General features: G+C 42.7%; 1 protein-coding gene across 1 annotated transcript; it reads left to right on the top strand.

Moving 5' to 3' along the window:
• Positions 1 to 272: 272 nt before the first annotated feature.
• On the top strand, positions 273 to 4,716 carry LOC137913955 (myotrophin-like). The gene is made up of 4 exons (XM_068757577.1): positions 273 to 473; positions 1,921 to 2,034; positions 2,772 to 2,855; positions 3,462 to 4,716. Exons 1-4 carry the CDS (start codon positions 411 to 413, stop codon positions 3,558 to 3,560), a joined length of 360 nt encoding a protein of 119 aa, XP_068613678.1. The 5' UTR covers positions 273 to 410; the 3' UTR covers positions 3,561 to 4,716.
• The last annotated feature ends 19,845 nt before the right edge of the window (positions 4,717 to 24,561 follow it).

Below are 24,561 nucleotides of genomic sequence, written 5' to 3'. Positions count from 1 at the left end.
TGAAATCCGATGTACTCTAAAGTCTATCCCTTAAATAAATCGGTCCGTCACTACAAAAATCGTGTATCGATACAAATCAGGGTTTTTTTCGCCCCCATCCGATCGTTTACCTTAAAAGATAACTTCCGGGTGACGCCATCGGACTTACTTCCTGTTTGCAGAAAGGCGGATCCCTCTTTTCTACTTTGCCTTTCATAAATTCTCTTAGGGTTGTTTTTAACTTGCCGATTATCGATAGGTCCCGTTACACGGCAAAGCAAGTTCGAATTGCTTTCTCTGATATTACAACGACCTCGTATCCAGTCGCGTTTTTACCAAGGTACGCGCTGCGCCGACAGGAAGACTTTCCCGACGCTTGCTGAGCTAACTTCAGCTTGGAAGTTGATAACTGCCCTGCGGTGTACAAGAAGATGGACTTTGAGTGGGCTTTGAAAAATGGAGAAGTTGATGTGGTCAAAGCCCATCTGGAAGAGGTAAAACGTCCGAGATTGGACTGATATTATTTTCAATTGAAGGAGCTAATATAACTATAGCAGTTAGGCTATCAGCTGGCTAACGTGTTAGCTAACAATAGACAGACATTTGTTTAATACCACTGAAGATTCAACGCCAAGTTATTGTCGCCAACGATGTTGAGTGCTAATGCTACCCTGATGATAGTGGTCTCGTAACAGTCGCAGGGCCCCGTGTGCTCAGCAGAAGTCTTTATCGTTGTTGTTGTTGTTTTGTGGTCACTTTGACAGTGGAACATGTTTTGCTAGCGTTTGGTTTCTCTTGAGTTTTAGCCGGCTGTTGTTTCGCTCCGTAGAAAGCAACCTGTTGGTAAGCTAGCAGGGTTTCTGTATCTGTAGGTGATTCGATTCCGATTCATAAACAAACGAAATAAATAAACGAAAATATAGTTGATTCTCCCTCTATTTTAAATGTTATAGCCAGAACATGGCATTTTGTGGCCCTGAATAGAGGAATGACATTTAGAAAAATAATTTTGTTTTTTATTTTTTTGTCATGCATAAATTAAACCACGACTAAACGGCTATGGAAAGTATGTTTGTCATTTAGTTTTATTTGTTAAAGAAAATCGCTAATGTTCCGTGTTCTCCTCATAGAGAACTCCGTGTTGTTGGTAGCATTTTACTCATACCAAAAATGGAATTGCTTTTTTATTTAAACTCCTGTCCTGTAACTTCTAATAATTTATTTATAGATGTGCAAGAAATGAATAGGGATAAAGTCTAAAGGTTAAAGATGGCATTTGATGACTACACGTGTAGATGACAGCTGTTCCGTAGTGATTTATTTCTTCTTCTGCTCTCTCAGGTTCAGTTTGAGAAAGTGGTCTTTAATTTTAAATGTTTTCACTCCTAATAACAGGATGGGGTTTTTTTCTCATCCAAAAGTGTTTTCTTATTTCTACTGCTATTACTGTAACTCAAAACACTTTCATTGTCTTTACTGGCGCTTGGTGTAAACAACTCATTTCTTTTAATAGTAGAAAAGTTATCAGCCATTGCAGCTGCAGACGCTGAAGAAAACTATTAAATGCTATTAGAAGATGGTGAGGTGTGATACCCATCATCACAAAGGCATTCAGTGGGATTCGGTGTAATTGGATGAAAATGTAAGATATAAAATGTCTTTGAAAATGAGGAACTATCTTAAAGATGATATGTTGAGATGATTAATCAAAATATTACAGGAAATGTCAACCAGAATTAACAGTTGTGTCATATTGTAAGTCTTTTCATGACATAAGCAACGATGCAATATAAAAGCATTATTTTTGTGTTCTCGGGGTGGAGGCAGCTTTCCTCTGCTCAGCAATGGAGGCGCTATTAGCATTGCTATCATGCATGCAATTATTAGCCTCTGGGCTTTACTGCCGAGTTCAGCTAGGTTAATTTTGTTTTTCTCTTTCAGGGGGAAGATGTCGACAAGTCCCTGTCAAATGGGAGAACGCCGATACACTTTGCTGCAGACTATGGTCATCTAGAGATTATCAAGGAACTCCAAAAATCGGGGGCAAATATCAATGTAAGAACAACCACAAACAGCTTCCAACACTTTGTTTGAATTCATTTGTCTATTGTACTAAATTGCAAAATCAAAATCCTTGAAAAATAAGTAGTCTAAGCTGATTGTTGACCTTCTTGATATGGAATGGGAAAAAACGGTTGCAACACAAGCAATCTAACGGGGTTACGACTATGGTATAACATGTGTATAATAGTTAGAGCAAAAACGGGTATTATGTTTATCACATATATATTTTTTCTGCCTAACTAAGACTAAATTACTTTTGTTTTTATAATTATTTTGTTAAAGTAATATATTATTTGTTATAAATTCTAACATTTATTATGTTACACGTTTCTTACAGGTTGTTAGTCATTTACAAATGTAGTATTCAAAGAAACCGAGACTCAACTCTTTAAGAATTAACCAAGCTGGAACTGAAACCGAGGGCAAATTCCCACAATCGGACAGCTCTAATTTACAGAAACATGGGGCTAAATCCGGCGTGTGTTCTATCTTTTAATCTAAGAGAGAAGTAAAACCTCTCTGTATCCCTTATCGAATGTATTTCTGATAAAAGGATGATGTTTGCCCTTGTGTAATATTACAACTGTTGCTCCTGCGATCTGCAGATTAATAAATACGTATACAGTATATATATATATATATATATATATATATTCTCGAACTGTTGTGCTTTGTATTTTCTTTTTATGTCTACCCACTCTTCCCCTTCCTCTTTGCTACCCCTACAGGCTAAAGACAAGTACGGGTTAACGCCACTGATGTGTGCCTCTTCGGAGAGCCACAAGTCCTGTGTCCAATTCCTGCTAAAAATGGTTTGTTCTGTGGTTTAAACATGCATATTAAATTCATCTGCATCCACGCTCACAAGTGCCACTCACTTTTAAGGACATACTGGTGTGTCAGGTATGCCATTGGTGCTGATGAGGTAACTCACTGAAAAAAAACATCTCTTCAGGCTAATCCTATAGAGCAGGGGTTCTCAACCTTTTTGACCTCTGGGCCCAATTTTCACAGGGCCCATCACTTTCATTTCAATTGATCCGAGTCTTGGTTTGTTTGTATTCAATAACTAAATCAAGGCCGCTTGCAGTTTAACAAGCTAAAACCTTGTAAAATGACCATAAATTGCTTGCTTGCATTGCAGAACAGAGAACGTATTTCTGCGTCTTGTGGCTCTTTCTACGTGAGAAATGTGACGGAGACATCACACTGTCTAAGTCACAATATAACACTTTGTCCTCTCCTCAATTACAAACTGGGTGTTCATCATCATCGTCCCCCTGAATCCCCATCATTGGTTTAACATTAATAGTTCAGCTGAAAAATAAACATACCTTCCCGTTTCCATCCCTGTACTGTGAGGAAGGATTGCGTCTCCCACTCCCACTATATTTAATCATATCCCCTCTGCTCCACAGGGAGCTGACAAAAGCAAGCGTTCACATGACGGCAAGACTGCCCTTGACTACGCTGAACGGGAGGACATAAAGGCTCTGTTAACGGGAGAAGCACAGTGAGGGAAGTGGCCGGACAGACGGACGGATGCAGTGGACGGACCCACGCCCCGCTTTACCCCGATCAACCTTTGTCCTCACACTGCTTTTGTCTGTTTGTTGGGATGTTATCTTGTCTGTCAGGATTGTCTTTTTCTTTTGACTCTTATTTCTAGCCATTTAACTGAAAAGAGTTAAGTTGCGCCCCCCTTAGCTATCAGAAACTGGGGGGGGAGCGCTATCACCCCCCCCCCCCCCCCCCCCACATTGTAAGATCACTGCTCAGACTACAAGTCACTCTGTAATGTTAACGCAAAGCTTAGCGCTAAAGCACACGCATCATTTGCTGAACTTTCTTACAGAAGTAAATGACTCAAGGTGGAATTTTTGGTTCAAATTTACATACATATTGTACATGGAGGGCTTTAACAGTAATTGCACTGTACCATACTAGAGAGGCTGCAAGGAAATGTTAAACCCCCTTAGATTAACCTTTCATTTTGCGTGGGCTTTTCCTCCACAATGATTCATTTTGAGACCCAAACTGTACCTCTGATCTGATTCAGAACTTTTTATTTTGAAAGGGTCCACATGTCAGATCTTTTTTTTTTTTTTTTTTACCTAGCATATCATGTACATAACAGATGGGGTTTCCACTAATTTGACACCGAAACATTCTGTGTTCTTTGACCAATCGCCATGCTGTCTGCTAGAAAAACTTGAAAGTCGCAATAAAAAAAAAGAAACGAAATGTTGAAGAAACTGGATCCCTTTTGAAGCGATGTTAGGAACACAATGGAGTAAGTAATTTTAGACTTTGTTCATTTCCCTCATCCCTGGAACAAGTTTTCAGCGTTGAACGCCCCTCTTTGTTGCAGCTTGTGTGTGTATTTTGTAATTCACTGGCTTCGGAGGGCTCTGGCTGATGGTTGCAGGGGGTTAGGGTTCAAACTGGATGGGGGGGCTGTTTCTATTCCCCTTGTCCCAGATTTGGTAAGAAGCCCTGCCTGATTTATTGCATGTCATAATTAATTGCCTTTTGCTTTTTCGCTGGTGGTCATATTATCCTCTCTTGGTTTGCTGCAAAAGTGATTAATACAATGTAACAGACAAAAACAAAAAAAGTGATGCTCTTGCTGGATTTGTTGTGACAAAATGTCTGTAAAAAGAAATAAAACAATTATAAAAAAAACCCTCCTTTGATCTTTGAATACTGAATTCTAAAAGGCTAAATGTCAAATCTGGTGGCGATGAGAAAGTGACATTTGTTTTTAATTACACTTTGACATGTCCTACTGAATGATGATGTGACACAAACAAAGGCGTGTTTATTCAGGAGGTGTCATCTGTCGTGTACCTTTTTAATTATGTGCCGAGACAAAGTGACATTTACCATTCGTGTTTTCTCACAGCCTTGGGATATTAATCAGTAACAGCCAAACTACAGACTAAGCTGTTGTCATCACACCGGTGTTAGCACCTCGAACTGTTCTCTTGTAAATCAACTTTTACTCCCAGGAGTTGTAACATTTTACGTTCATTATCAAAATTCAATGGCACGAGTGCTAGAGCAAGCTTTCCGGTGAATCTGGCTGCTGCTCTTGCATTGTTCACGCCAGAACAACGGGATTGTTGCGTGATCTTCACCAGATGAGCCACCGACGGTTCAATTCCTCTCCTCCTTTGTTGTATTTGTCTTTGTGTGTGTGTATTTTAATATTTGACTTTCCAGGCTTTTTCTGTTGTCAACCAAAGCTGCAAATAAACAAGCGACAAGCGATTGTCCCCCCCCCCCCCCCCCCCAATGTGGTTTCAAACTTGTCTGAAATGATTGCTCTCTCTCTCAAATTTCAATCCATGTTGGCCGTTCTTCCATTCATGCGCCCGACAACAGGAGAGAAATGCTGACCCCAAGTCTTTCACTGATCCAAAGCTCAGCTCCCTCTCTTTTACGGGTTTGGCTGACTTGAAACAAATGGAGCAAAGCCAGCGAGGTCATCCAAGCAGTCAAGTACCGGCACTGCTGCAGACACTTGGCAAAACTGGGCCTCCTTATTATTAACCAGACAGACACTTGTCTTTTTAGGTCAACCAACATATCCCACTCAATGAAACAGCTTCTACAATTTGTTTCACGAAAGTCTACTTTCTCTCTCCTGAAAACGAAGACGAAACATTGACGTCTCCGTGACGTTTAGGGATATTCAAAGTCCACCAGGGTTCAGGAATTGTCCTGGATCACTTGGGTTGAATCCCATAAAAAGTCTCTGGTAGGATTTAAACTATAAAGCATGTAAACCCGAATATTCTGGACCTGGAGTTCTTTGCCTGCGTGGAATTAGCTCAGATTCTTCATGCATCACATTTGCAGCAGGACAAGGCAACTAAAGATTGTCCACAACGTAATGGAGACTGCTGCCATTGAGATCTTGAGGCACTTGGAGGCAGCAGTTGTGGACATACATCAGGGCTTGAATCATTTCGTCTCCGGCTGTGACCATGCTGCCCCCCGAGTCCCCCGTGGGATTCAGCTCTGATGCGTTACGGAATCCTTTTGAAAATGGGATGACACAATGCAGGGTTTAAAACGCTGCTTGTCCACATGATGTGGACGGTGGTCACAGCAGCAAATGGGAGCAAATCATTTCACGCGGTTGCATTAGGTCCCGTCAAACGTGCGTCTGTCAAGGCTGCAGACACGGAGCTGGAGGGGGCCGCTTTGTTAATCAGACACATGCCTCTCTGGGCCGCTTGCCGTGTTTGTGTACTCACGCCTGAGAACAAAGACAAATCCATTATTGCAATGTGGGCAAACATCATGATAAAATGGCTCGGCTGTGTTTTGACAGGCCGAGCCTGCTGCCAGGGCATCCTATTTCTGCTCATTTATTAAATTGTTTTCAACGTGAGCAACCATCGGGGGTGGGGGGGGGGGCTCTCAATTGGCAGGAACATTCTTGGAATATAAAAAGCCAAACCCAATTGCCTTTGTCAAGCCAGCGAGTTATCTTGATGTCTGCAGGAGAAAGCCAGGCTGATGATAACATGTTGAAATGAATCTTTTGGCTAATATATTTTCATTTAGTGATTCGATTGTGTCTGTGTTGCTGTCAAGGCACCGAGCCGCCTGCGGATCATTAGTGCAGCATCATGTTTTCATTCCCTGCGATGAGTCACGGTGGGATCAGGGGGGGGTTCCCAGCCCCCCAGGTCCAATATCATCCAAAGGTCTGAAAGAACAACCCACAGAGCATCGCCTGAACTTGAACCCTCGCCCACACCTGCTGTTCTCCTGAGACAAGCGCTGCAAGATATCTGCTGAATTATTTTCATCCAAGAAGAGGAAATATATATATATATATATTTGCAACCATTTTCTTATTTCAGCAACACTTGAGAAGTAATGAAAAACTGAATAGATCATGATTTGGGACTCGGTTAAAGAGCCATTCACTCACACGGTCAAGCGAATTAATTGCTGAGTGTGTCTAATTACCAGATGTGTTTATTAGCACGCATGTCCACAAACATACATGCACAGAGAGGTGAGGGTTTCTGCGGAGCCCTTCTGATGAAAATGTTGGCTAATGAAGTATAGCAAATCTAAATCGTTCATTAGTATGAGCTCCCCACTTACCTTTTGGGCAGGTAGCTCCTCCTGTCTCTATAATCCATAAATGATCCCTGGTTCTCATCTCATTTGTCTTGTTGCACCTGGAGGGCCCGTATCTAACCTGAAGCTGAAGCCAGCCGGGAAATCTGAAAACAAATTGAGGCTTTGCATATGGTTTCAATAACGCTTGTGTAACTTTGGATGTAATTGCTGCTGAAGACAAGGAAAGTTACGTCTCCTGCAACGTGAGTGTTCCCCGCGATACAGTGTAAGGTGTGAAACCGACCCCCCCCCCCCCCCCCCCCCCCCACAGGATGGCCTCTGAATGCTGCTTCCTGTGGCTTTTGCAGGTCATCAAGTGGCAGGGCACAGATGTGCAACATCAAACGTGCGGCTTTGTTCAGGATCAGGTGTGGATGAAGGTGCACAAAGCTACGAATCAGGGCTTGCAACAGGGTCAGAATCAGTTCCCAGTTCAGCCACATTAGCTGATGACGCCTTAATGCAGCTCATTACACACCTTAAATGTATAAATCTAAAGTATCCATAAAAAAGAGAAAGAGGATTATAGACTTGGCCGGCGACACCTCAGAGGATAAAACCAATAGTTAGCCAAATGAGGCAGAACGATGCCGTAAATGTTTCTTTCATTCTTGCTTCTTATACTTCTTCTTGCATTCTGTGGTGGTGATGATGGCGCCTCCTTGGAGTTGATCGTTGCACAACCGAGCCGCCATATGCTGTTTATCGTCACCCCCCCCCCCCCCCCCAACAACCATCAGCCAATGATAGCGCTGCGGAGAAAGGCAGATGTATGTTTTTTGATGGAGAACGGCGAACATCTGCAGCAGGCCTGTATAGAAGCCGCCAGTATGGCTGCTGCACATGCAGCTACAGGAGTTTGTTGTCGTGTAGCTTAGCAAGGCGACACTTAGGTGTGCCTGTCATGCACACTAAAGGCTCCTTCAGCAGCAAAGCATTCATTTTAAAGGACATGATTGACAGACCGTCGTCTGGGGTATCTTTAGCATACAGGCCCTGCATGCACCAGATGATTATGCTGCGTCAGCAGCAGCCAGCTTGTCTAAAGCGCAGTGAAAAGCATGGAGGTTGTCACTCTGGTAATGACCAACTCTTTCAAAATGTCACGGACAATTCCAAAAGCTGTCAAGAAGGAAGTGATGTCATCCTCGTCCTCACCGTAGCTATCATCGACGCATCTCTGCCGCTGTGGAAAATAGGAAGTTATAGGCCGGGCTGGGCATTTACATCATTACCAGTGTTTCCAAAGTTAATTGAACTGCTATAGACAACAAGCAGCAAACATTTAAAAGACTGTTGTGCTCCGACATACTCACTCAGACACACACTATACATAAGCATAAATCTCTTACAGGCTATTTGTGCAACCGCCCTTTGTTTGTGCGCGAAAGACAATGTGCAATGAACCCGATCCAAATCCCACGAGACGCCGCCATGCAAACGCTCCAAGATGAGCAGCCATTTCCAGAAAAATCGATGCTATTAGGAACATTTTAATTGGATGTGAAAGAGGGATTCATTATTATTACTGTTGTGATGGCTGCAGCGTGGCTGCCAGCAAACTGATGCACCGCCGAGCAGTCAGAGCCAGCCTGAGCGAATCGTCTGAAGGCGTTCGGTTTCAGCGACTTCTGCTGCCCACAACAACTTTATTTCTCCTTTTGCCGAGCCAGACGGAGCTTTTAACAGATTTCCATGCGATGCTATAAACAGCTATGCGCTCTGAAAACACAAAATACATACGTAGAAGAGGATACATCAATGACAAATCTGTAAAAAAAACAAAAAACAACGGTAATAGATCCGATCATCTTCTGTAGTCCTGCTCAGCTTTGCCTGTATAATCAGTGGCATTTAGTCCAAATTCAGCACACTCCTCCCGCAGCCATAGAGAATGAGTTGCAGGTAATTATTGTTCAAATTTACCTCTGAAGCCTTTCAGCCGCCTCCCTTCGATCCCCGCATCAGTCTGAGTGCAGGGAAATCTGTTCTCGGTAGCGAGTTAATGCTCCAATCAATAGATTGATGCAATGTGCAGTCAGATGTGTTGTTCGCCTGTTCGATCATGTCAAGGGGAAACTTTTTAGTGCTTGTTGATTTCTATCTCGTTACTTTTGGATATATGTTTCAAACAAGTCTCCGGGTTAACTTCGTCAAGATGCGCCTGCTTGCCGAAAGTATTTGCTCCGCTATCCAAATAGGTGTTCCAATCGATGTCATGGTCAGAGGTGAATAAAATCAAGCACCTGGAGCCACGCTGTCCACCTCTACAAAGGTTTGTGAAAGGACAGATCGCTCTCAGGCGCTCAGTGGATCCTAGCGTAGCACATTATTAGAATGCCACCTGTGCACAAAGTGCCGCTGTGAAATTTCCGATACTAAATATTCCACAATCAACTGTCAGTTGTACAATAACAAAGTGAAATCGCATTGTGCCGAGTTTAAAGATCGTTGTGGGGTTGTTTATCAGGAATTAAGCCTCCTAGTTCCAGTGAAACGAAGTCTTAATGCATCAGAATCGACATTAAAAAAAAAGACATTTAGGACAATTCCATGCTCCTAACTTTGTGGCAACAGTTTGGCGATGGCCCCTTCTTGTTGGAGACAGAAAGTGGAGTGGAGACTGCAAGCCATGTCAGGTTTGCTTTGTGAAAAGTTGACGGCAGCGCCACATTTCAGCAGAAACCAGTGGATCGCCTGAATCTGCTTCCAAGCAGGCAGGTTTTAAAGCTGCCCTCAGACACTGCATCCTCTACCACCGAAACGCTGCCGATCCAACACTTCATACGTGGTGAAAAGTGATTCGGCATCTGCTACGAGATCTGCCTCAAAACCCAAGAGCCGCCGCCATTTAACATTCCCCTTAAGCCTAATCCAAATATTTCAAAGTAATAGGGGAACAAACTACAAAGAGCATCAAAAGGTAATCGCCAAACCTCGTCAGTCATTTCCCTTCATCAAGAGTTATCTGTCTTGCCTGTGGCGTCTTTGAAAGATCTTCTTATTAATTCTCTTCTCCTCAGCCGGAGAGAGTGAGGACTGAATAAAAATAGCCCTCACTCTTTCTGCCCCGCTATCCCTTGTTTAATTGACACGTGTGGTATTTGAATGGGCGGTTTCTGGTGTTTGCTGTCTTTCCCTTGTCAAAAAAAACCCGATGCTGTGGAACGGAGGTATTTCTAGCCGCTGGTAGAGAACGCTCTTAAGGGGCTTCAACGGGACGACAGAGAGCTTCATCAATAAGGACTATTGTGGCCCTCGGTGGCAGAGCGCTGCCTCATTACGACCACATGAATGTCTTTCAAATGCATACTTAGTACAGCGGTTCAGTGGCAAACTCAGAAATAAATGCAACACACGTCTTTTTGTGGGGTACCTCCTGAAATGTAGACCCTGAGAGTGGAATATTCTTTATTCCCTTTATGCAGACCGAGGCCTCCCGGCAGCCTCGGCCAAGGCTGTGTGTCGCCGCATTGATGAAGTCACTAAAGGGTCAGTCGAGTGTTCTTTAGTTAATAAACCGGATGATTTTTTAACACCCATTGGACTTTAACTGGTCTCTGAGGAAGAAGGCAGCATTTACTCTCCTCCCCATCGCTCTGTCCACCACTTTTGTCCGACTTACTGTATCTTCTCTCGCCCTTTGCGCGGTGACAGGCTTTTAATCTCTGGGGTTTTGGCCAACTGGAAGAACAGTCACTCTCATTTATTTATTTATTTGGATGCTTTTGTGCAAACCCAGATTGTTTGAGGCACTCTGAACTTTTCAGAATTCCAGATTTTGTTTAAATCTGGAATGGTAAACAAATTGAATTTTGTTAAAACAAAAGCCATCATTATTGTCGGGCTGTGAAGGACAAAAAAAAAGAAACGTTTCTGGCATGAGTTGAACACACACACACACACACACACTCGGAGCTATTTCCACCTCACCACACGAAGGACATCCTGCAGTGTCAAATAATGATGGCAGTCATCCCAAAACAGACTATATTTAGAATAATTCCATGGGGTACTGATGGTTGAGACAAAGGAAGGCGCAGGTATCTAGGAAACAACTCCGTGTGTTAGCGCTATTAGCTTTCCCTGGCTGTATCTCTTGAAAAGGCTTTCCCAGAGGCATCCCACCAAATGCCCCCAGTTTTCAAACCTTTCCCATCACGATCCTGCAGGTCCCGACGATTTCCTAAGTTTCAAGGGTTTATAAGTTAACCAAGTTCTAGCAAATGATTTCTGAACTCGAGCCCGCACCGGAGGTCGTGACGATTCCAACTTAAATCATGAGGAATTCATCAATACAGAAATGCGCCTCAAAGGAATTCCACTCGGGGTGTAGGAATGAATTGGAGGAAGTCAAATATTTACTCGCTTCAGTGGTCTCTGTCCAAAATGACCGAATACCCGGACGCCTAAATTTTCACTGGGAATTGAACTTTTCCTCAGGAGCGGATTCAATAGCAATCATATGAGAAGAAAGGATTACATGCACTCCATTAGCCGTGTCGGTACCGTAGGCTTCATTTGCACATTTTATGGTCCTACTTCTGTGTTTTTATTTATTGCTGTTTTGTACTGTAGCATAATTGGTGTTCAAAGGAACAAAATAAAATTGACTATATGTAGAGATTCCCTGAGATTCACCTTTGCAAGGAATGTGCCGGCTTTGGATGGCGGGTGCTAATATTTCAACACCATGCGTGCAATTGTTCAATATGAAAAGAGCTGCCATTTTTGAATCACATTGTTTCGTAGTGTTTTGCTCTCGTTATCACGGAGGACTGAGTCTTATTAGTGAAAGGCCGTCGGCACACAAAACTGCTAATCGGTTTTTAATGAAAGATATGGAAATTGAAAATTGAGTTCACGTCTCTTCTTCTTCTTCTTCTTCTTCTTCTTCTTCCTCGAGACTGTTCTACTGAGTAAACCAAAGGTTCAAAAAGCAGGTCTCTCAAAAAGAAAGCAATTTAGTTTGTATTCAAAGACGTAATTTTTCTAATGGTATAAATGCTTCTGTTTGATCACACCAATGAAACATTGTGAGTATAGCTGTGGTTATTTATTTGGTGAAATGCATTGTGGGTATCCAGTGTAAAAACAACACAGAAGTTAATCGGTCTTGTTTATTCAAGCCGAAAATCAAAGCCGCCTGACTCGGCTTTCACACTGGGATGAGAAAGGTTTGTCACTTTGGAATCATTGTTGTAAAGGTCTTCTTTTTTTATTTTTTATTAAATAATCAGATGATAAAACCCAGTCGGTCTGTGATGAGAACCCGACAGACACCGGCGACGGAACAATCATTGTGTCTCAGGTTTTTTTTCTTTTTTTACATTCATGATCAAAAGGCTTTCCTTCATTCCAAAGAGATGTGAGAAAAGTTCAACACATAAAGCTTGTGAAGGTTGGTGACAGAGGATTCCCAGTTACACTGATATTTCCACACACAGACTAATTGGGTGCAACGGAGGTTTTACCATATAGTTCCAACTGCTGCAACCCAGCGGACCTTTTTTTTTTTTCAGGGAACGCTGCCTTCTCCTTGTTAACTTTTACTGGTTTTGCTGTAAAGCTTCCACAGAGCTTAACACCAAAAGAAGGGATGAGAAATTATTTCCACGTTCGCCCCTCTCTCTATATTAATTCCATTAATTAGTTCCTGCCGTCTAGAAATGAGCCGCAGGCATAGTCTTCTAAAAATTTTAGAATATATTTAATGTCAAGAATGATTCCTGAGTATTTTGGGTGAAGGTATTATGCACTCAAACATGTCATATTAATGACAGATGTGCTCCCGTTTATACAGCCGATCCCCATTAGCCAGCATAATGTAGACGTATGATGGGAGCATGTCACACAAGTCTTGAATCAGGTGTTATTATGGCAAGTAAGCTGTTAATACAGATGCATGATCAGCCCTTCTTCCTATTTGCAAGACTCATGGTGTGCTAATAATAGCCCTCACATGACCGTCCCTCCCCAGGCTATTTAGCGCCACAGTCAGCTCTCCATTTGCTATTCCTCAGGGATCTTGCGCAAACAACTTGCATTGAAGCCTCCATAAAGCTTTGAACAAATGGGATGGCGTGGAACACATAGAGGCAGGGAATGCCAAAGTTCCGGTTTTCCTTCTCGGAATGAGTGGCAAAGATTTCATTTCCCCTTTTCTCGCTTCGGAGGCCACGTGGCTCTTGCGACACAAATTCTAGTCTGGCTTCAATCTCCAAGTGTTGATCACCACGATAACGAGGCGGCGGCGATAGAGACAGCAGCAAGGAGGTGGAGGAGGAGGAGGAGATGTCACTTACAAATAGAATTTAGGAGGACTAAATGGAGCGACGGCTTTTACTGAGGAGAACTCAAAATTGAGGAGAATTGCAGCTGTTGCAGAAAATGATTGGCAGGATGATTTTTCCCGTGTTTGAAAAAGATGCCATAATTTACTACCGTCGAAGAAATAAAATATAAATCTAGATTTCCAAATCCACACGCTACGAGGTGCATTTCGATTTGTCATTTGTTTATTTGTTAATTCAACCCTTGGCTTATATGCACCACAGACCAAATAAGTACATGCACTAAGATTAAATCTCATCCTGAGATCTACGACTTGTTAAGTATTAGTTAGATGATGTTTGAATGATAAAGTGCTAACACTTTAATTTATATTTAAATTTAATATATCTGTACCGACAACACGATCAAGTAAGCGTGTTAGCATTTTGCTGCTAGCGTAGCTGCAGGCTATTCTCACTTCATCCTGAGCTTCAGCGCTGAAAATGAAAATGAATTCAACCCATGGTACAACAAAATGAAGTGCTAACATGTATTGTTACAATTACATATGGTCTCTTATAAGTAAGATTAGGATATTCATGTAGTTGTCAGCTTCCATTTTTATTACTTGAATTATAAAGTACAGATGGTCCTCACTTAACAAAGATGACATAATTGGAAGGTCGATGAAGGTCACTGCTTGCACCTGCATGCTTGCTGAAGCTTGCACAAAGTTTCCGTGCCGTTTCTCCACCGACTCAGACTGGTATTGCTGGGAAGCTGCCGGGTGTGAATGTGTACCGGCGCCAGTGTGTTCCCGTATAGCGAAAACATCCCCGAATAATTTAAGGTTAAAACAAAAGGACACGCTGCTCATTTTCCCTGCAGCATAATAAACAACTGACCTGAGATGGAAGGTAATTGAGAATAGGTCAAGTTTAGCATAGGCAATGTGCTCTTTTATTTCATTATGTATATATATATATATATCTCCGTTTCTGCTTGACATTTTGTGGGTTTTCAATTAATCCTTTGTGTACTTCAAAAGGTGACTAAACTCACCTCTCAGACAAATTCGATTAACTCCTCCGAGCAGGTTGTTGGTTGCCGTGTTTATCACATCCTGCGTGAGCAAGCGTTTCAATTTGAGCTATCAGGCAGCTAAGCATCATCTCTTAGACTGATGAGATCGCCATAAGCAGAAAGCCATGGACCCCATCTCCTTTGGTCTTCGTCTGCAGTCCGCATTGAGAAAACATCTTTGTTTTCATTATCGGCAAGTTTGGAAAAGGACATAAAACATTATTCCAAACAAAAAGCAAATCACTCATGCATTCAGTAGTTATGATTATATAAATTAGACTTGAGGATGATTGAGCACCATGGCCGGCATGATACACAGAACATTTCATTTTACAATGTCTCACCGCCTTCTGTTTAATTTCTTGCACTTTTTTTTTTACAACTCAAGCTGCTGCACTCTGCTTTGTCATAATTTACAAAAAAAATAATCATATCCCTTCAAAAGCTACCAATAAACAACAAACACACTAATGAAAAAGCTATTATATCCCAAGCGTAAGCAAATTATCGCTCGAGGGGTGAAATCTTGAAATTGTTATTTCATGGCTTATTATTTCATGCAGGATCTTGGAATGAGCAAATCAAGTAAATCATATTAAAAGAACATAACTCATGTCATGATTCAGTCCTCTCAGATTTCATACCTTTTTTTTTTTATCAGAACTGCGCAGAATCAACATGATTTTTTTGTTTGTGACAAGAAGTCGGTTTCTCCATCTCTTTCCAGTATTTCCTCTTTGTTGGTAAAAGTTTGCTGTTAAATCATTCATTCGGAGCAATCCTGGTGGCACTATACATTTGGCTGATCTGTGGTTGTGGCCCCAGAACAATGCATGGGGCTGAAATAGTTGAAAGCTGCTGCACTGTGTGAGGGGAGCGATAGCTGACAGCTATTGATTGCATGTGATGGAGAGCTCGTTTGGAAAGGTTTGAGCCAGTCATTGTGTTTGTCTAACAAGCTGTGTGGACACAAGTTGATCATTTTTCTTCATTAAAAAGAGAAAATTGTATTTTTGATTTATGTTAAATGCACAGACGGGTTGCACATATTACCACAACAACAACAAAAACAAGACGCTCGGAGACAATTATTCAGTCTTAACAGACATTGCAGGTGACAGTTATTTCCCTCTAGCCATGCGTTCTTGTAGACTCTCTGTGTGATTGTGATCCTCGATCTCTATAGCGTGTGTGTGTGTGTCGGCCGTCGCCACCACCATGAGTGTCTGGACACCATGCAGGTACTCAGGATGTCCTTCTGTCTCAAGCCATTAATGTCTACCAATTGCACTTTTCACATTACACCAAGTGCTTGATTATATAAAAAATATTATTTGATGCAACTTATGACTTCAGTAACCCATAATTTCATTACTTGGTTCAGGAGAATATTGTTCTTCTTATCTACTGGGTTCCATAAACTCTGGTTTGCTTTACTGTAGCCCAGGTGGAATTATAGCTCAGAAAAAGATAATAGTAACTCTCAAAGTTTAGCCATGAAAAGGTTTCCGCTTGTATTTCGGCTGTTTAAGGCCACAATCTTTGGGGAAACCTGAAAATGCACAATCTTTTTTTTTCACTGTTTTCCAATGCAAACTCATCTCTTTTTGCTATCAAGCCAATTCTATTCCTTGTCTATATTGCAAACGCTATAAGGTGGACCTTGGCTACTTACAAGTCACCACAGGGGCTTTTATTTATGAAGAACACAAAAGGCTTATATTTTTTGTATTACTTCTTCTGCACCGTGCCAGCGTGACTCCCAAAGAGCCCGATCCGCTTGCTGCGTTGGGCGACTGCAATCCTGAGATTAGTACAATGACAAGACACGCTGTATGGGGGGTTTAAGAGAATTGCACTGCTTGAAAAGAAGATTGAAGCACTGCATCAAATATGTGAGACTGAGCAACCCCCACCCCCCATTCAATTTGGTGCAGAGAATGGACAGCCCTATGTCGGATTACACTGAACGTAATGCATCCGTCCACATTACCCAATACCGGTATGTGTCCCAACACAGCTGAAGCTGTTGCTGAGGCTCTTCAGCTTTTTTACTGGCTACGCACCAGTGCAAGGCTAAACAGCATTACCTCACAGAAACATGTATGACTCATTGACTCTGAATAAAAGGTGTAATAATGCTCACTATGTTCAATGCAGTGAAACCAATCACATTGGCAGCAATAGGGCGGAACAAATGTGAAGAAACTGCTGCAAACTCACAGCCAGACCAACGACCAAATTTATCAGTAACCGTTCCACGTCTTCATAACCTCATGCAAGTGTCGCCTATGCCCAAACGGGAATATGAATATATTTATTAGATAGTATGTTAGAGTACAAGTACAGTCGAACAGTAGCATGTATTAGTAGCACGTATCGTCTTGTAGCCAACAAGGCTGTTACCAATGGTCCTCTCTTTATATTCAAACAAAAGTAAGATTATAATTCGTACTGGATCTTTGGACACGCTGCAAAGGAATAATGCCTCTAAGCTCTTATGAAAAGGAGGAGAAACCAAGCAACTGTCATTCTAGACATGTATTTATTTCAGACCCCATTCCAGGCTTGGGAAACGGGATCAAATCTTTCACCAGACTAATTGCCTTGAATACATGGCAGAGAGATAGACAGGCATGAATCACACGGGATGAAGATTATTAATGATTTTTAACATCCTTTGGAATTGTAAAGATTGTTTTAATCGGATTAGAACAATATTTGTCTGGTCTTTGTCTTGGTCTCGGTTGGTGTGGTCTTGGCTACAACACTATCTAATCCCAGAGGGAGGCATCCGTGCAAAGTGAGAATGCACTTCTGAGTGTGAAGGCCGGCGCATACACTCTTAAGGCTCTTAAGGTTGATGTTGACCAGATGGGCAAGGCAGTGGGGATACAAGCTTCCTGGCTTTATCAGGATGTTTATGCCCACACCCCCCATCCTCACCGGGCTCCCTCCTTAAGGTGCCCTGCCGAAAGTCAGTGTAAGTGATGAGCTGTTAAAACAACAATAACCACAAGCATCATCACTGTGGCATCTATCATAAAATATTCTGCTTCTTGCAATCTAAACAGCCGATAGGATGGTCAAACAAATCAACGCGATCACAGACCATCTGCTACCCGTCGGGGCACTTTTGCATTTGTCAGCGTTCGGCTGCAGTCTCCTCTCCTGTCCTAGAATCCCCTCAGCTGAAAATCCTTTTTGCCTCAACGATCTTATGATTGGAAATACTTTGCATTTGTTTTTGCACCAATCACGGCAATCTCGACAGAAACTTGAAGCTGTCAATTTTTTACCAGTCAGACAAAGCCTGGAAACAGGACAGATTGCAAGACTGACATTAACGGGGCTGGATTTATTTCATTTGAATATCTTGAGCTTGAATTTCTCCGAATAGATCAGACTTCGTGTCACTGAATATTAATCTTAATTCGGGATAACAGATATTCACATCAACAAAAATAAAGAGTGCTCTGCCCAAGAGCTGATTAATTTATTGGGCTGAATTGTGACATTCAAAACTCGGTAATAAAGTTGTTAAACGTTGGCAATGTTTCTCTATTACTGTAAAATTAATTCTGACGTTATTTTTTTCTTAATGGCCAAAGTACATTAATTGAGATTTCTAAGTCAAATGGTGTAACTCCTCCACCTCGTGCATGCACTCTGCACCTGAGGCATTTATGAACTATTTGCTCTGCAATGTTTCACATCATGTCTGAAAGATACTATACGTTTTTTTGCAGTCTTCATACATCTTCCCAAGTGCCATGAAAACAGCTGCTGTAAACGTAAACTATAAAATGCACGAATCACTAACCAGGTAAAATAGTTTGAGAAGATTGCAAATTAAATCTTTCCTGAAAGAAAACAATATCCTGGGGAAATTTCAATCAGGCTTTAAAGCGTGCTGCATCACTGAAACGGCATTTACTAAACTAAGCGGGAACCTCAGGCTAAATTGTGATGAAAGAAAACTTTCTCAATCATCATCCTCTCAGAACTAAGTGCAACATTTAATACCACGATGACTTAATCGATTTCTTCAAAAGGTGGATTCAGTCTTTCTGGCTCAAAACATAGCAAATAGAGAGCGTTTTAAAATTTGTACAAGTGCTAGCATTTAGCTACACGGCTAACACCTGGTTTGGCAACAGTAGAATTAACGAGCGAATATAGAAAGCAAAAATACGTTTCAAATCTTAAATTCATGAAAGCACTACATAGAAATATTAGGGAAGTAAGATGGCTAAATATTTGTAACAAAAACTGGAAACATAGCTGCCCTGTAGCTCGTGAAACGTGTTTGTGCCTCTGCCTCACTTGCTTCTGAAGATGTGTTGCTTACGTTTGACATTGAGTTGACTTGTAAATCAGCTTTATTGTCCGTCAACATTGTGCATTCCATTATTCATCCTCGGCGAGGCTCGGCCATCTGGCGCAAGCTCCTTCGATTTTGTCTCCAGGCTCTGTGAATTCAAACCTTTGTTTGTGGGCCCAGTGCTTTGACAGGTTCCAGCACTTGCAGCTGACGGGGTACCTCATATCTCAGACCAATAAACTACAGCAGCAACTGTTCTACAACAAACACACACTCACACACAAAATGAAAAAAATATCTACACTCAGGAAAACATTCCCAAGCCTTCAAGTGCTACTCCTCACCGCTCTCCCTTTTCTATCTCACAGATACCAATAAAAAAAAAGAAGCAGGGATAATTCAGGGTCATCCAGGTCATCGAGCAATGGCCAATTTTGACCCAGTGTTCACCATCATCCAAGGCGTTCCTGTCATCGCCACGGGAACGCCGGGACAGTTCCTTTCTAAGGAACAACTTTCTTGAGATCCTGTCTCATCTCTGCCACGTCCTCGTGACTAAAGCCCTCGCTGTCAGCAGTCGCCGACTATTAATTGCGCGGGGCTTCAGCTTTGGTAATTATGTTGTCAAGCGCAAAAAGAGTAGTAAGTGCAAATAATGTGAATGGTACAGCGGCAAGCTCTCTCTCTCTCTCTGCAAGGCTAATTCACCTTGATCCCGGGGACACATCGTTGTGAGAGGAGACACACACACACACACAGCAACCCGCGAACCAATTGAGCATGCAAAGAACATTGTCACCTCATTTGCAATCAGGAAACTGCAGAAAGCAAACTGTATTTTTCTGCATGCAAGAAAGAGAGCCTTATTGTTTTGTTTATGTAAATATAAAGGTTATCATGCTGTCAAAGGAAACTTGCGAATGGGTCTAAATTAAGGTGTAAGCTTTTAATTCTGCAGCGTTCCTCCCAGTGTTTTAGAAGGTTGGAGGACTCGTCCCATCTGTACCCAGGAGGCTTGAAGGTTGGAGGTCGTGTGAACAACGGGAGTCCCGGAGGAGAGGCTTCCGAGTTCACTAGCCCCGTGTCTCAAATTGTGCCGCATCATCAGATTTCCGCAGAGTAACTCTGCGACTCAGAACTCCACCAGTGTCATCCAATATTATAAAGTTCATTTACAAGAACAGACTTTTAAAATATATATATATATATAAACCAATAAGCTCCTCTACTTCCATCCTAATATCTTTTCTCATCTATTGCCAAGCCTATTAATATTCAGAGTCTGTATGTGCCATATACTCAGCACCGATAATTCCTTCGGATTTAATAAATATTCCTCGTGATTTATTTTAGATATTCCAGTAAAGTTTTATCTGCAAAAACAAAATGTTGGATTATGGGCCCAGTGTTGCCTCTTTGTAACCCCCCCCCCCGAGGTAACATCAGAGTATTCCGTACATCCTGACCGTAGGCCTCATTCTCTCGGTTCACGCACGCTTGCATGAATTCAGCACATTCATATTCAAGCTATTGCAAGGTTGCAAACACCTCCCCTGTGGCCTGGGGGGGGCACGCATGTAGATGAGGGTGGCCGGGTCAGGACAGTCATTGCCAGAGGGTCTCAGAATGCGACCTCAGAAATGGAGTGGGAGGCGTGACCGTGGAGGACAAACTGGTGAAAACAAACAAGAAAGGCGCATGCTCGAGCAGAATGTCCAAAGCACCGTGATGACCCCCCCACAAACACACATCACCTCTGACTGAAGGGGGAGGCAGGGCGCTTGAACTGCATGTTCCCGACTTTAGCCAAGGTGCTCCGAACAGGGCTGCCGCTGCCGGCGCCGCTCCATCTGAGAGGCGGTATCTGTGATCGCAACTGTAAAAACTGACCTTGACACTGCCAGGGAGAAACTTCACAACCTCAAACCCTCAGAGATAGGATTAAAGCAAGGGAAACAATCTGGGAGAGCGGGAGAAGAAGAGGGGACACAATGGAAGAAGTTATGAGTGAGCAAGATGGCATAGATAGAAAGGGAGTGATGAATAACAGTAACACGTTGCAGGACACACATCCAGGGGGAGGAAATGATTTGAAGCAGTTGATTGAATAAATTGAAGAATTGTATGTACATTCTCCCTTTATTGTGTTGCCATGTCCTCCCCGAGCTCCCGTATTGTAAGGGAAGCTAAACGAAATGCTCCGGGCGAATGTCAAAAAGGAAGCTTAAGCTTCACAATTGTCCTTAAAATTAATTTGGATCATCAGATAAGAGGGGGGGGGAAGGAGGGATTCTCCGGGAGGCTGAATTTTGGATGGGAAGAGAAAATGTGGAGGCAGCAAACACGAGGACTGGTCTTCAAGATGCGGCGCATGAGAGGACGCACTAATCTCTATCGAGCATTTTATACTTCCTTCCTTTCACTTTGCTGATCGAGCAGAGGAAGCCTGTAAAACGAGCACCATTAAGGGCATCAAGAACGAAGAACTCGCTAAAGTTTTCAGGAGAATATGTCAAATCGGATAATTGATCGCACCATGGCTCGAAAATAGAACGACCCCCATCGCACGTGTGCTTCTGTCCTTTCTGTGCACATCAAATATGTGAGAAGTTGCATGTTAAAAGGAAAATGAGAAGCTTTCGCCCCAGACGGAACGAAGACTTAACTTTTGGACAAAACAACTGAGCTGCTGCTTTTTTTTGGTCGAGGCAGATTCTGAGCTATTTGCCATCACCGACCGGTCCTGAAGATGTGAGGAATGAAGCAAAGCAACCGGAACGAGTCTGCTCCGGAGGAGAAGCCTTGATGGAGGAAGCTGACTTAGCGCTGGTCGCACTAATGAGCCGTTGAGATGGGAAGGGAAAGGATTACAAAGTAAATAACCTGAAAGGAGAAAATAGAGACGCTCGAGAAATAACTCACGGACGCAAATACAAACTAATTACCAGCTGTTTGCAAATTATATATTTTACATTTGTGCACATTTTCCCGGCCGTTCTTCCAGTTGTTTTGCTCCTTCACATGAATCTGAGCGTGACTGTTGCATGTCTGTGCCGCGAGGCTTTAAGCTTTGAAATGCAAAAAAAAATGTAGATTTTAATTGCGTAATCCAGACTTCACGAGCCCGGGGATTTGTGCTCGAGAGCCGGGCGACAGATCTGGTCTAACAAGGCACTTTGCGCCGCGGGAGACGGCTTCGAGAGGATTGTGGAGAAAAAGGTGGCGCGAGAATTTAACAAGGCTGAGATTTGGATTTGAGTTTCGGCTTTGAGACTTCTTAGCAGTCACAAAGACAGCAGCACAAGGGAGAGGGGAAAGGCAGATTCCAGCTCAGCTCCCGTCCTCCCTCCCTGCAGACGTTGTTTTGAAACGGCACGCACAAAGTCGAAGCGTTGAGCATTGTCAGCCCCTGAAGCGGCGAAGCCCGCGAACCTGCAGGCACAAGCCGAGAGATAAAGCAGCGTTTGGAATGAGGCGTTGTTTCCGCGGCTGTTCGCTGAGCTTTGCAGACTCACCTGTCTTGTTGTTTATGTTTGCTGATGAAGATTAATATGTTGTCTTATGTTTTTTGATTAAACATGCATTTTATCAGCAGCACTGGTGAGATTACAGCTGAGTGAAGGGATGCAATTTGGTTTTACACACTGAGGATTGTAGGTTTATCGGCATTGACCCACCTCGATCTCTGAAATGAATGTAACCCCCCGCCCCTCCAAAAAATCTTACAGTCTCCGTAGCAATATGTTTTGTGCTTGATTTCTACAGCAAACATTTCAAAGAGGTTTTAAAATACAGATTTTCATTTCAACAAGGACATGCAAAAATAACACAGTCAAAGGGAAATGATGGTGAATAACATATTTTGAGTTGTGTTGCTTTCATTTGTTTTCTTTCAAAAAGCGTCTTTAGACGTCATTGGCACTCAAAGAGTTAAATGCAACTGCAGAAACATACATCAGTGTCCAAAATCACTGGTTGACGACGCTCGTTCCTCACGGACTAATTAGAAATCGCGTGTCCTATTCATGTGTTGGTGGGAGGTCCCCCCCCCCCCCCCCCCTCCCACCGAGACCAGGTCCGTTGATCAGTGTATTCCTGTTACAGCACCCCTGAGCCAGATGCTTAATCCCCATCCGGCCTTGTGTCTTTCAGCTTCAAGTAGTCTGCACTCCCACTAAAGCTAATGTCTGCAAGCTTTACGCTTTAATGGCAATTTGCTGTAAATAAGTACCTTTTAGAGGTAAACAGGACTCAGACTCAGGCAGGCGTCGAGCAATTAGCGCCGCTTAGCTTTATCGTAGCCACGTCATTTAATTTTGGTTTAATTGGCCTATCCTCTAAGGTTGCAAATTATGAGGAATTTGAGATGCCACATTCAGAGATGTAATGGATGATGAGTTTATATTTATGGGTGTTTACGCAGTAAATTACATGATTAGGGCTTTTTTAATCATATATATATTTTTTTATATTTGTCGACCAGAGTTTTAATGCATCATCAAAATTTCACTGAAAGCATTATAAAGAAAAGTACAAGGTGTTGAAGTGGAAGCGAGAAGAGGCAGGACTTTTGCTGTTTTTATTGTATTTTAGTGAGCCAATAAAATCTACAATTAATCAAACCGCAGCAAAGTCACTGCTGCGCCGGCAAACTGTGGCCTTCAGGGCCCGTGAAGCTACTTCCTCGCACTAATACACTCAACTTTTTGGCTGAGGCGGCCCACGCGTCAAATGTTCTCAGTAATGAAAGCCTTTGAACATGGACGAATGAGCAAAAGCTCATCTCTTACTGATGAACTTCATTCTGCGCTCTCAAACTGCATGTTTTGTTTTGCATGCACATAAACCGACAGCGGCTGCCATTCAGACTGAGAATAAAGATCACATAGATGAACCTTACAGTTATGGGGTTTTTTTCTCCTGCTGCTTTACCTGTCTGCTCTCCAGTGTGGAGTCGGCATCGGGGAGACAAGTCGCTGTTTTTTTTGGGGGGGGGGGGGTGTCTAGAGACATCCATCCAGGCCAACCATGATAATGCAAGCTGCCGAAGACGTGTCAACTCCACTTAAAGACTCAGCGCTGAGTTGTGCCTTTGCTTCTGTTCAGATGGGTCCTGATGAAATCGTTTGCACAGGTGTGATGGACAGCTGAGGTAATTATTCTGCTCGAGCTGTGATGATTGGGCGTTGTGGTCCGACACTCGTGTGCGCCAAAATTTCGGCGAGCGGCTTTAAAGCACGCCGTGCCTCCTGCCAGCGAGGTGGAGATGAGGGAGACAGCCGGTTGTCACGGCAACCTCGCCCGTCACGACAGATGCCACACTTCCATTAAATATGGTCAGTCAATACGCGCCGGTTTAAACTTTGACAGAGTTTCTTTTTGGGCTGCGCTCAAAAGCATCAGCTTTCACCTGTCCCTGTTTGTCCAATGCATGTTCTGTGTTGGCTGGTTGGTCTGTCTGTTTGTCTGTAAGACAGACAGGAGTTCTAATTATTCTTCTCCAAATATCACTTGCTTCTTCTCTCTGTACTTTTCAAGCATCATCTAAGTGTCGTTTACGATGAGAAATGGACAGAAACCTGACTCTGAATGAGAAATAATTCAACATCGTCACTCCTTTGCCTTGGTTTGACATTGACTGTGCATCAAAAGCGTGTTGCTGCACATGCTAGCTGGAGGGCTGAGCTCCA

The sequence above is a fragment of the Brachionichthys hirsutus genome, unplaced genomic scaffold (genome assembly GCF_040956055.1).
Source record: "Brachionichthys hirsutus isolate HB-005 unplaced genomic scaffold, CSIRO-AGI_Bhir_v1 contig_887, whole genome shotgun sequence".
NCBI lineage: Eukaryota > Metazoa > Chordata > Actinopteri > Lophiiformes > Brachionichthyidae > Brachionichthys > Brachionichthys hirsutus.
This window is presented reverse-complemented; position numbering and strand designations above follow the sequence as displayed.